Source organism: Manacus vitellinus, unplaced genomic scaffold (assembly GCF_001715985.3).
Source record: "Manacus vitellinus isolate BGI_N305 unplaced genomic scaffold, ASM171598v3 scaffold_9_pilon, whole genome shotgun sequence".
NCBI classification, from domain to species: Eukaryota; Metazoa; Chordata; class Aves; order Passeriformes; family Pipridae; genus Manacus; species Manacus vitellinus.
The window spans coordinates 7,677,212-7,690,048 of NW_021940917.1; the positions used below are offsets into that span (position 1 = coordinate 7,677,212).

General features: G+C 40.7%; 2 protein-coding genes across 2 annotated transcripts in view; both read left to right on the forward strand.

The window, feature by feature from the left end:
• Positions 1 to 749: 749 nt before the first annotated feature.
• CCDC112 (coiled-coil domain containing 112) lies at positions 750 to 9,100 on the forward strand. Its single transcript, XM_018086214.2, has 10 exons — positions 750 to 817; positions 1,168 to 1,283; positions 2,479 to 2,600; positions 4,234 to 4,323; positions 5,309 to 5,384; positions 5,961 to 6,351; positions 7,144 to 7,551; positions 8,218 to 8,313; positions 8,853 to 8,971; positions 9,055 to 9,100. The coding sequence occupies exons 1-10, from the start codon at positions 770 to 772 to the stop codon at positions 9,083 to 9,085; spliced, it is 1,497 nt and encodes a 498-aa protein (XP_017941703.1). The 5' UTR covers positions 750 to 769; the 3' UTR covers positions 9,086 to 9,100.
• A 478-nt stretch (positions 9,101 to 9,578) lies between these two features.
• Positions 9,579 to 12,837, forward strand: part of PGGT1B (protein geranylgeranyltransferase type I subunit beta) — a 36,908-nt gene continuing 33,649 nt past the window's right edge. The window contains 1 exon segment of the mRNA XM_029965397.1: positions 9,579 to 9,695. The gene's annotated coding sequence lies outside the window, so the exon portion shown is untranslated.

A 12,837-nucleotide genomic window follows, 5' to 3' on the forward strand; every position in this document is an offset into this window, starting at 1 on the left:
GCAACAAAACCTGGAAGGGCTGACAATCACCAAAAGAAAGCGAATACTAACACTACCAACTTTTTCCTCTTACATCCAATAGTGAAGGTCAAGGTAAAGAAGACTTTGAAGCACTGCCATGGAGAGAATACTTTTACAAGCCATTCCAGGTAACAATCTGTGAGAACAATCCTCTTTAATTTATGCTGACAACTATTTTCAGGTTTTGAACTGTTCTCCTTTACTTTTTAATTCCCGTTCACCAAATACAAAGAGAACAAATATTAGTACAGTCAAAAAATATGAAGAGGAAAATGCATCAGGAAAGTGCTGTTAAAAACATAAATTAGGCAAAAAAGTGTCTTCAGCTTAGGCAGCCCGGCCAGCATCTATGAGTGCTGTTGTGCTCTGCAGCTGGGAAAACACCAGTTCCTAAAATCTCTTTAGCTAGGAGAGCCACTGCATGATTAATTATTTCCACTCCACATAAATGCTAAATGGCAACTCATTTTAAACTTTCATTCGTAAAAACATGAGTGAAAAACGTGATCTTGAGAGTCCCAAAAAAATTTACTGGATAACGTGGAACTCTTTACATTCTGACAGGACAATGAGGGCACATTCCAGTCTTCCTGAAGAGAGCAATCAATACAAAGCCTTACATCTCGACACAGACGAAACCAGGGCCAGCAACACCAGCCCTACGGCAGCTGAGAAAGGGAAAAAAAAGAGTTAAATCGTGTGAGGAACAGGCGCGGCCGCCCCTCCCCTCAGCGCAGCCGGCGGCAACATGGCCGCGCTGGCCACGGCCCTGGCGGCGGCCGCCGGGCAGCAACAGGTAAAGGCCTCCCGGTGTCCCGGCGGGGCGGAGGGATGAGCCTCCAACGGGAACACGTAGGAAGCAGCGCGGGTTTGTGGGGCTGGCCGCGGAATGGCAGCCTCTGCTAAAGCAAGCCGGTGATGTTTCATTTCTCTGTTGAAGGAGTGCTTTTTTGTGTGCGGTCACCAGCCCGCCGTCACTCGTCACTCCAGTTTCGTACCTGTGCGGCTGGAAATTAGTTGACTGGCGCCAGCAGAAAACAGAAGTGGTGCTGTCACTCTGCACTGTGGTGTTGTCTGCTTAAAACTAACGAACGAGCATTTAAAAAAATACTGGTTGTGAATAATACTTTATTTTGTTATCTACAGAATGAGGGCTGTTCCAGCGCTGCAGGTGCTGGTCTGCAATTTCAGAACTGGAAGATGAAAGCTCAGCCAGCTAAGAAAGTTGAATTCATAAGAAGTGCAGAAAAGCTAAAAGCTCAGTAAGTTAAACACTTCATAAGTATGTTTTCATTCTGTTCTGGAGGTAGCATTAACTTGATGTTTAAATAAGAACATATAGTAATGAAATCTTCAGGCTAAGGTTTCCTTTTCAGGAGCTCAGAAAAATTACTGTGGTTGTTACAGGAGTTCAGGATAGGCTTACAAGCTCCAAAATGCCCTGTTGTTCTTACTGCTATTTGGACTTCGGCCAGTCATCTTGTTTAGTAAGAACTGCTTTAGGTGCACAAAAAAGGAAGTGTGTGTGTGGCACAATTGAGTTCTCAGTTTTCCTACTCAGCTGTGCTTACACTTCTAAGGAACTAAAGCCCTTAAGACATACTAACAAAAGGGGAATTGCAGCAGCATTACAACAGCTCCTTCAGAGAAAACTGAAAGACTTCATCTAAAATATTTAGGCCACTGCTTTGGAAAATGAGGGTTCAAGACAGCTCAGGCACAGAAGTGATATAAATCTGTTTCCCTACATCTTGACTAAGTGCTGGTAACAACTACACTGGTGGCTGAAAGAAAAGGGAATTTTCTTCTTGAATGGATGAGCTTTATGAGGAATAGTGATGGCAGAATAGTGGTGTAGCCACTTGGCTGAAGGAGACCTTTGTAGTTGTGAATCCAGAATGAACAGTGGCACTTAAGTCTCACAGCAGTGCTTTACACTGTCTGACTGAATTGACTTCACCCTGGATGCTGGGATATGGCTCCAAATTTGACTGCTAGGTAATGTAGATGTTCCTAAGCAGCTTGAAATGAGTCATGCCATCCAACTGTGCCTCATTGTCCCTCTGTAGTGTTGTTTGTGCTGGGGCTCCATCTAGGTGTGCCACTGTATTAATACAGCCTGTCTGCCTGCACTTTTCCGGGAAAATTCTCGTAAGGCTTTCAGATCGTGAGGACACATAGAATTTCAGGCTATTTCAGTGTGTGAACCGCTGCCTATCAGCGAGGTGATTTCCTTGTTAATTTCTTTCTCTCGTCCAAGTTCTTGAGTTACTTTGGTGTGTAGTCTTGTAACTGCAGAAAGATTTTCCTTGAAAACAGTTGTAGGAACAAACCAGGGATTTGTAAAAAATCTCAGACAGTCCTGTTGACATAGCCTCAGCTGCATGCTAACCTTAGAAAATTTCGGGGCTTTGCTGAGTGTTCGTGCCCTCTCACTGCGGCACCCTTTTTTTCTAGGCTTGCAAATATAGAAAAAGACAAAAGTGGACTTCTTTATAATAAGAAGAGTGATTTCAGGGTAGAATACAGAATACTAGAGGATCTGGAACACAGCATGACTGTCAGCAGAAAAACGGAAAGTAAGTGGGGTTTTATTTCGGTTTATTGTTTGCCTTTTTTTTTTCTTTAATCTGCTGTTGTTTGTGTAAGTGGTTTAATAATCAGCAGTGCAGAGAGATTAGTTTAGGTGGAAGCTACGTACTGATAAGTGTGATAATTTCACCATGTGTACTGCTTATAAACACTTCCACAACTCACTTGCAAAATTCAGAAGTATAAACATTTTGGGCCTTCTATATTTTCTTTTAATCTTGAATGTAAGAGATACCACTCCCAAAACTTTGGTGGAAAGGTACTGTTCCAGAAACTTGGAGTCAATTTTATGCGTGTATTGCAAACTCTAATGTAGTCTAGCCAACGAACAATAAATACATTCTTACCGTAACATTCACACTCTGATTGCTGTCTTTAAATATAAACAGTTCTGTGTTTGCATTTTTTTGAATTTTTGGGTCATGACTATTCCTAGTTTAAATAGTGCTGTGAGATGGTACACAGTCTGTCCTGTAGTCTGTTCCACTTACAGACTAATAATATACTTCTAGAAAAAAAGTTACTCCCTGATCACAGTTCCTGGATTCTTTAAAAAGTAATCAAATAAATCATGCTATGTCATCTGATATAGATCAAAATAAGTGAAGAAAGGAAAGGAATGTAGAGACAACTAAAAGTACACTTACCTTATGAATTTGCATATGTTTTAATATGCATCTTTAAGGAATCTTACAACATCCTTTACATCTTGCAGTCCTTAAGAAATGTAAGTATTTTTAAAAAATGACTAAGCTAATAAATTCAGAAAATTTTACAGGAGTAAGAAGGGAGCATGGAAGTATGAATGGAGATAATGTTATGAGATAACAAAGTGGACAGCGATGAGAGGTGTAAGACACTTCATGTGAGATGTGAAGGAATGTTGGAGTATGATCTTGTAGAGTATGTACAAGAATACTCAAAATTTCCATTTACTTCGGCATGATCTGTGTGCTTTTGCACTTTCTGTAGTCTCAGCAGGAACCAGTAGGGTCATGTCTTAGCTACTTTTTGTTACATTTAGGTCTTGGAATCTCTTATCCCTTTCTTAAACCAAATCTTTTAGGATGGAAGATACAGCTCCTTAGTACCTAAGATGTATCCAGAACTTCGTCCTTCTCAGTATCTGATTTATGGACTGAGGAGGAACCAAGTGGTAAAAAAGCAAATAAATGCACGCATGCTTGGAGTACACAAAAACATTGATTCTACCTCATTTAACACAGCAAACAAATAAATCTCATTGAAGCAGTTCATTCACATATACCTTCCAAGTTTGCTTTCTCTTCATAGGCGAGTGTTTTGAGGCCTAGGTCAAAGTTGCCCTCAAAACTCTAGAGAAGTTATCATCTACATAGGCAGTATTCTCCAGACTCCCCCTTGGAAATGGGAGCTACTAATTTTAAAATCTGTTGATGCTGTGTGGGGAGGTGCAAGGACCATGTGGTCAGCTACATGCAGTTACAGATATTACAGCAGTTTCTTATGATCAAACACAATTGGTGTCCCTGCTTAGATTAAATCCCCAGTATATTTTGGATACTTCATTGGTCTTGTTCTTGTGTGGAATTTAATGCACAGAGAAACTTAGAACTATCAGCACTTTATTTCGTTTAACAGAAGCTAAAATCCTGCAGCAGCTGTCAAAAATACAAAACAATGTGAAGAGACTTCAGCAACAATTAAAGGATGTGAAGCCTACACCAGAATGTAAGTCATGGTGACAGATTTAAAAACATTTTTGTCTACATACAGGTTTCTTGCATAGTTGGACTTGTCGTTGTCCTTCTATAGCAAATGCTGCAACTTATTCAGGTAAGATGGTTTGAAACTTTTGGGAAATAGGCACTAAAAGAACCATTTGCTTGTGATACTCTACTACCTTGTGTGGAGCTTAAGTTGAGGCCCTCCTACTAGCTGAGGGCTTTGTGATGCTAGATAAAATGCATCTCATTTCATTTATTCAGTGTTTATCTACAAAAAAAAAATTATTATCTTCTTAAGATGTCAGTGAAGATACCAAGAACTAGCAAGGCATGAAAGCTGAAATAAGAGTTTTAGATTATATAAGTTTACCAAAACCCAGGTTAGTTAAACTATGTGTTCAGTATGTATCCACAGAGATTTATGCTGGTTTAAAACAGATTCTAAAACTTTTTTCTACCATTAGAAAAGCAATCTTCTCTGGAAAACTGTCTTACCTTCTTTCTCTAAGTCAGGACTACAGCATGCTGAGAGCACAGGACAGTCTTACTTTGATGGTTTTTTGTCAGCTTTGTAAAAGTAGTGACCTGCAGGCTAAATAGGATTGCTACAGCCTGGTATAAACCAAAGATTTGAGTGTGTTTAAGTCAGTAACTGCATAAACTGTTTATAAACTTATAAAAAACCAAAAGCATAACTCTTTAGGGATAAGGCTGTCTTATTCAGACAATCAGTTGAGGGTTAGTCAAAATGAGACTTCTTTAATGGAAATAAACATTTATACTGGGATTTGCATCTAGTTAGCTAAGTCACTGCATAAACACACTTTTTGAATAAATAAGAGTCTGTCTTTTAAGGCTCTTTGAGATGGAAATGCATGCTTTTTTGTGCACTGAAATACGTGTCCTGAAAGTCTCTGCATTTCTGGAAAGTGCTGGTAAATACTGTAGACTTCTTAAGTTATATGCTTTTTTTTCTTTTCCTCTTTTAGTTGTTGACAAGCTCAAGGAAATGATGGAAGAAATTGAAAACGCAATCAATGCTTTTAAAGAGGAACAGAGGCAAATGTATGTTTATACATGCTTCAACTACAAGAAAAAAGTGCTTTCATAATACGCAGTGAAAACTTTGCATTAGTCCAGCAAACTGCTCTTTAGATTTACTCTTTTACTAGTGATTCCTGTGGTACGTAAATCAAAGCACGAGCTATAACGCTAGAATCCTGATAAACTCTGTTTCAGACGGACTATTCCAGCATTCCAATGTAACAACCATTTGCCTGAGAAAAGGGTTTTTAGAGAAAGGCTGCAGAAGACATTAGATTGTGGGGGTTTTGTTGATGACTGTTGTTCTGTTTTCTGAGTGGGTTTGTGGGGATTTTCCTTCCTCTCTACTGGTGTCAGGAGGGGATTGAGTTAGTTGTATGAGTGCCATAAGTGTCTGCTTTCAGTAAAAGGGTAACTTAATTCTTATTGTGTAGTGCTTTATTATCAGATCATTACAACTGTGCTGTTACCACTTCAGTTCTTAATCTTTGAAGAATAGCTTTTGTGTGGCATTGAACAATTCCAAAATTCATTTTTGGTGAATGGACAATGAATACTGGATTTTTTTTCTTACGTTGCAGTGTTTGTCACTTTCAGATATGAACAGCTTTTGAAAGAGGAAAAAGCTACCATTAATGAGCTCAATCTCTTTGAGAGAAAAGTGGAACTGTGGGCATTAGGCAGCTTAACAACAGAAAAAGTTCTGACATTACCATCAGCCAGGGTTACAGTTGATAAAACACTGGAAAATCGTCTACCCAAAGAAGTAGTAGAGTTTGAAAGATTCCTTCAGCAAACAGGAGGGCGGCAAGGAGGCTGGGATGATTATGATCATCAAAATTTTCTGAAAGTACGGACTAAATACAGAGGAAGGCTGTCTTACATGGATAAAGCCCTTCAGTATCTCAGTGGAAGAACAAAAGAAGATATTGAACAGCATGACAAATGGTATCAAGAATTTCTAATTTTACATGAAAGAAAGAAAGAGGTAAAATAACCCCTTTAGGGCTTTTGGAGATTTAAGAAAAAGTACTTATTTTTAAAATACATTCATTTCTTATTTTTGTATCTGCCTCTCTGGTGGTAGTGCTAGATGGATTTCTGTTGGTATATAACTGAGGTCTTTGGCATCCTCAACTTGCCAAAAGTACTTGTCTTTAATTACCAATAAGCATAGACCTAATAACACACTGAAGTGAGCTGTGTATTTGCAAAGTATGTTATAAATGCTTCTGGTGGTAGTGGTCTGGCAAGTTAGATACCAATCCCGGTGCAGCAAGTGATCCTATCTGAAATTACAGTTCCTATTACATTTGTCCCTAGGAATGTTGGTCCCTCTCTATAGACAATCTACCTATGCCAGACCAGACTGACATACAGAATTATGATTCTCTAAAAAACTATCCCTCTGAGTAGTAAAGGATGCACTGACATAAAAACTATTATGAAATAATAGGTTGAATTGTTAATTTGAGAAAAATAGGAACTGAAATATGTTTGTATTGAAAAAGCATATTACACCAACATTCATAAGTACTCAAAGTTATTATAATTGCTGTAACTGAAACAGGTTTAGCAGACATCTATTAAACCTGCCCATGTGATCCATAAAATAGAAAAAAAAAAGTGAGAAAACATATGTAGGTGCTTCTTTGCCTTAAGTTTTGCCTTAAATAAACTTCTAATTCCTATCTGCAGTATGTTTCCATCAGACTGAATCAATATGAATCTGTAAATTTTCATTAAAGCCTTGGATTTTTTTCCTGCCGGTCTCTTGCAGTCAATTAAGAAGTGGAAAGAAAAGCAGCAGGAAGAAAAAGAAAGAAACTTGAAGGAGAAAGAGAAATCAGAAGAAATGCTCAAGCAAAAATGGCGACAGCATGAAGAAGCTCAGAAGCAAAAAGCAGAAGAAGAAAGAAAAAGAAAACAAGCAGCAGTGGAAGCATGGAAGAAAGAGAAAGCAATAGCATTTGCAATGGAACAAGCGTCACAACTGAAACTAGAAGAGAGAGAGAAAAGGCAGGAAAAAGAGCGCCAATGCCACGTGAAGTTACTGTTGGAAAGGAATACCTTGCAGAAGAAAGTAAAGGAGGAACTTGAAAAGCTTGACATTGAGAAGAGAGAGGAAGCTGAAAAGGAGGAAGGGAAGAAAACTGCTGCAGAAAAAATTTCTAGGTTTCAAGAGCGTGTGCGTAATTACATCTTCATTTATGCATATGTTATATACATGTTAAACATTTTTAAAATCCAAGTTTCATACACATAATTGATTCACTATGAAAACAGCATCTATTGCAGACAAAAAATAGTATGAAACTTGATTTTAGACACAGGTGTTCCTTTTCCTCAATATCTAAATTCTACAAGATTACTCAAGCCCGTGTTTCTTTCTACATATAGAAGTGGTTTTATTTACTTCGGTGTAAAAATGAGAAAAAGTACTTGGGCTGTGTTGTCCTCTGTGCTGTAGAAAACGTCAGAGGACCTGAGTGTTGGATGCAGATGAGATAAAAAGAGATATTTTAATATCCTCACAGCTTTCAGTAGCTGTTAGGTAAAATTAGATCCCATATCAGCATAAGTGCCACTACTGGAGAACTGATATTACTGTCAGCATTCAAACTAGAGTTCTATAAAAAGAGTTTAAACTACTCCATTTTTTTTCAAAGTCACGTAACTATAATTTGTTTGTGCAGGACAAGCTATAGTAAGTAGCTACCTAGTGAAACTTCCTGTACTATGCCAATAATTTCAAAACAAAAAATAATTAACTGTGAAAAGGCTACATATATATCTTTATATCATTTGTTTTACTTCCAAAGAAAAGTTTACTTTTCCATTAATTATATTTCAGGATCTACATAAACTGGAGCTAAGGGTTTTACAGAAACAAGCTAAAGAAATAGAGGAAAAAGAAAAAGAAAAAAAGTTGGCAAAGTTGAGCGAGAAGGTAACTTTTTTTTTGTTGTAATATGAGGTGCATGCAGCATGGTGGTTTAAACAATTTTTTTTTCATTGATCTAAAAAGCAATGGTTTTTAATTATCTAAATGGTTGATAAAGTAATTCTTGTTATCAGGAGACAAAAATGCAGCAGGCATAGTTGTTCTTGTGTTTAAAAACAAAACGAAAGATGAGCATTTATTTATCTCATGGCAGTATTTACCTGGGTAAAGCCTATAGGTCATAGAATGCTGCATTATGGGTGCTGGCTTTTATTTTTTGAAATGGTTTTCTATTATTGGTTAAATAAGTAGACTGGCTTCTGGAAAATTACTAAAATTTAGTGACAGCAAGCAGTTGTTGCCCCTCTTACTGATTTCATGTTTCACCCATTCCCTGTGATAGTATGGAGGGAAATGTCTCCTTCTGTCTAGCCAGCTCTGTTATGTTTACTCTGCACCTGTTTCTGTGATGAAGACCCGAGGAGTGTAATGTATGATCAAGGAAAAAAATCAATTTTTGGGGGGGTTGTTTGTTTCATCCCGAGGTCGAGATTCAGGTAACCAGAGACCGATCCGAGTTGCACAAAGCTACCGAGGGCTGGGAAGAACGTAGGAAGGAGATGGCACCAGCAGCTTCAGAACCACTGTTACGTGTTACTCACAGGTGAGGAGGGAGCCCTGGACGTGTAGCCTGACAGAGGTGCAGTTACTGTACGAGCTCTTTATGCCTTTTTGCTTTGTTGTCAGGGCTGCCCCAGCCTGGAGAGGAGGGCTATAGCTGCGCCCCAGCCTGGAGAGGAGGGCTATAGCTGCGCCCCAGCCTGGAGAGGAGGGCTATAGCTGCGCCCCAGCCTGGAGAGGAGGGCTATAGCTGCGCCCCAGCCTGTCCCTGCCGCAAGAGGAAGCAGCAGCAGCACTTTTCGGGAGCCAGCACAGAGTTGGCTTGACACATGACGTGTATTCCCTTTGTATTTTGAGAGTGTCGGGTTGGGAATGCCGCCTGTGGGACCGGCCGGGCGTGATGTCCCTTGGCATTAAAAGCACGTTTCCCCACAGCTGCCTGGGACAGTCCCTTCGGGGTGGGGGGGGTCGTCACACTGGCTCCCGCCCTTTCCTTTCCCTTTCCGCTTTGCCCCTTCCCCCGTTCTCCTGTTTCGTCTTCCCCCTTCCCTGTTCCCTTCCCTTTCCCCGCCCCGGGGCGGGTCCCGCGGTGACGCGGTCCGGGGGCGCGCCGTGCGCGGGCAGCGGCGGTGGGATGGAGATGGCGGCGGCGCGTGCGGCGGGGGCCGGAGGCGGCTGGACTTCCTCGGGAATCGGCACGTGCGCTTCTTTCCAGCGCTGCCTCCAGATATCCTGCCCGAAGCGCTATCGTCCCTGGAGACCAGCAGGTAGCAGCGCGGACGGGCTCTCGTGCTTCGGGCGGCGCGCCGCCGTGTCCGCCCGGCGCCCCCCGCCCGTCCCGGGATGCCGCCCTCACCCCCTCCCCGCCGGGCGGGCGCCTCCACGGGAAGTGCCTGCCGGAGGCTGCCTGGCCTCCCGCGGCCGTGGGCAGGGAGCAGCCCCGCCGTGGCCGGAAGGAAAAGCGTCCTTGTAAATCCGGCCACTGGCAGAAGGCTCCCAAAAAAACCGGGTTGATGTAGGGGCGTAGTCTCTGCTCGCGTAAACTGCCCAATATCCCCGCGGGAAGACTTGTTGATCCTTTTAATCTGTTTTCAGTCCATTGCTTAATCCGCCCTGGAAGCCATTTTAAAATAAGTTACTTAAGCTTTTTGTTGCTCTGGGTCAACACGCATAAGATTCTTGTTCATGTAAGAGAAATATTTTAAGTCTATATTTGTTAGTATAATAGATAAAATACCAGTGAAGTATGTTATGAATTAGAGGGACATTTGTCCCTGTAATGACTTGAGAATGTACTTACTTCATGTTCTTGAAGTCTTCAAGTAAGGTAATTGGTTACATCTGAGGCATAAGAAGATCAATAACTTGATTGTCAAGCTTTACCTGATAAAAACGTGGAGATATGCAGATGGTTTGATATATTATTCAACCAATAAAATCATCAGATTCTTTTCACAGTATCATCTTCTGCAAGTCATTCTGTGAAGAATGTTCAATGGCTTTGATTGGGTTGTCCTGCTGAATTAAGCTTTATTTCAGTTGAGAGCACAAACACTTGGCAGAACCGTGTAAGGACTGGCACAAGTAGTGCCAGGTTGTTTGTGGAGAGGGGCTAGCACACGGCTACAAAGATGATTAAGGAACTGGAACGTTTGTTATGTGTGGAAAGGTTGAAGGAGCTGGGCCTGTTCAGCCTTGAGAAGAGACGACTGAGAGAGGATCTTATCAATGCATTCAAATATCTTAAGGATGAGCAGCAAGAGGATTGAGCCAGACTCTTCAGTGGTGCCCAGTGGCAGGACAAAGGGCCACAAACACAATCGGAAACACAGGAAGGTCCATCTGAATATGAGCAGAAACTTCTTCACTGTGGGGGTGACCAATCACTGGGATAGGCTACCCAGAGGGGTTGTCGAGTTTCTTTCCCTGGAGGTATTCAAAACTTGCCTGCACATGATCCTGTGCAACTTGCTCTGGGTGAACCTACTTTAGCAGAGAGAGGGTTTTACTAGGTGGTCTCCAGAGGTCACTTCCAACCCCAGCCATTCTGTAATTTTGTGAATTTTTTTATTTCAGAGCTGCAAATAATTTATTCATTAAGAATTATTTGGTATTTCAGTGTACTTTCTCGGTTATTTTAGATGACAGCAAGAGTCTAGGCCTCCTATACTTTTAACAGGTTTTAGACCTTAAAGGTACAATAACATGGAGATGTGTTAGAATGATAACAAATAGCTAACCTTAGCCCACTGACATATGAAAATGCTAAAGAAATGGGATGTCTTTGGTCTAGAAGAGGAAGAATCTGATCACAGTCTTCTGTTACTGAGAAACTAACTACAGAGAAAGATTGAGGTGTGCTCTTTAGAAGGGACCATGATGACAGGGCAGGAGACCATGGGAATAAGGTGCTTCAGAAAGAATTGTGTGGATGTAGGATAATATTCTTCACCATTGGAGCAGTTAACCATGAACAGCTTGCCCAGTGAAGTGATGGAGTCTCCACTGAGGACTTGGCTTGTCCGGATCCTGTGAATCTCATCTGAAACCCTGTGTTGTGCAGAAGGTGAGATCAGTGAGAGGCTCTGATTGCATTGTCAAGCTTGTTGCAGCTTGCCACTGATCTGAAACAGAAGTTCCAGTTTACAAAAAGTCTTCCGCAGTCTTACTGAATAATAGTAACAATGATTGTTTGAGAACTCTTGAGAAATTAATTAGATGTCTGAGCTTTAATTTGATGTGTGGTCATAGTAGCCTCAGTACCTTGAATAACCAGTGCCTAGTGTGTTGCACATAATAGCTGTACAGTACTGGAAAAACACTTGTTTTCTGCAAATTGGAACCATCAATTTGAAACTGTTTCATGATGCTTTAATTTTTGGTTAATGAACACAGTCTAAGCTTTCAATTGGAATAAAAATCATGGCCATGTAAATTCATGCGTTTTTTGTAGTTGTGAAGTTTTTACCCAGCTACAGATTTTTTTGGTTCTCTTACAGTGATTTTTAGATCAGTGTTCTGCAGGTGTGCATGCATGACTGTTGACAAAAGGGGGGATTAAACCATAAATGCATCATCCCCAGGGTGACCTCGAGGGTACTAAGTTTGCCTTTTTGCCGAGGTCAAGGTCACTGAATTCAGCAAACCTTAAGCAAACCTCTGGAGCTGATACTGCTGCAGAAGGAAATGCTTTTAACCTTTTTATTCTTGCTTCCCCTGTTCCTGCCTTTGCATGGTTCCACTGTGAATTAGAGGAGAAACTCAATTAAATTAAAGATGTGTTAAATAAATAAATAAAATCATTTGTCAGTGAGATGTTTTTTGTTCACTGCAGTGCAGCATTTGTTGTCACCAGACACGGGTGGTAGAGACTGAAATTTTCCACACTCTGCTGGTCCATTCTGACTTAGGCTGTAGATTGTCAAATAATAAGGGAGAATAAAGAAAATTCATTTAATGTTCTTTACTCAACTTTTTGGCTCAAAGCCTTCATAATTATTTTTGTCTGTAGTTATTGCATGCAACAGTAGTTGCAGCAAGAGTGCTTTTTAAGTGTTCTGATTGACAGTGTTTCATACATGGATTGCCAGTACCGTCAGGTTTTGCAGGAAAGTCAACTCCTAGTCTCTGAAGTCCTTCAGATTGTGGTACTTCATGGTGCTCCTTGTAGCACACCTAATCAGTTTCTCAGATCAGTCATTTCAAATGCTTTTTGAACTCTGGTGAGAAACTGTAGTCTTTGTTCCTGGCTGAAGATAAAGAGGTCTGAATATGTAGTCAGAGATGTCCTGTTGACCGTCCTCTATGGAAATGACTGTAGATAAAGTTCTTACTCTCCATGGCATGTGTCGCCTAAGATGCTGCTAAGAGTTATTTTTGTAGGAACATATGTCTGTGAAGTTTCTGTGA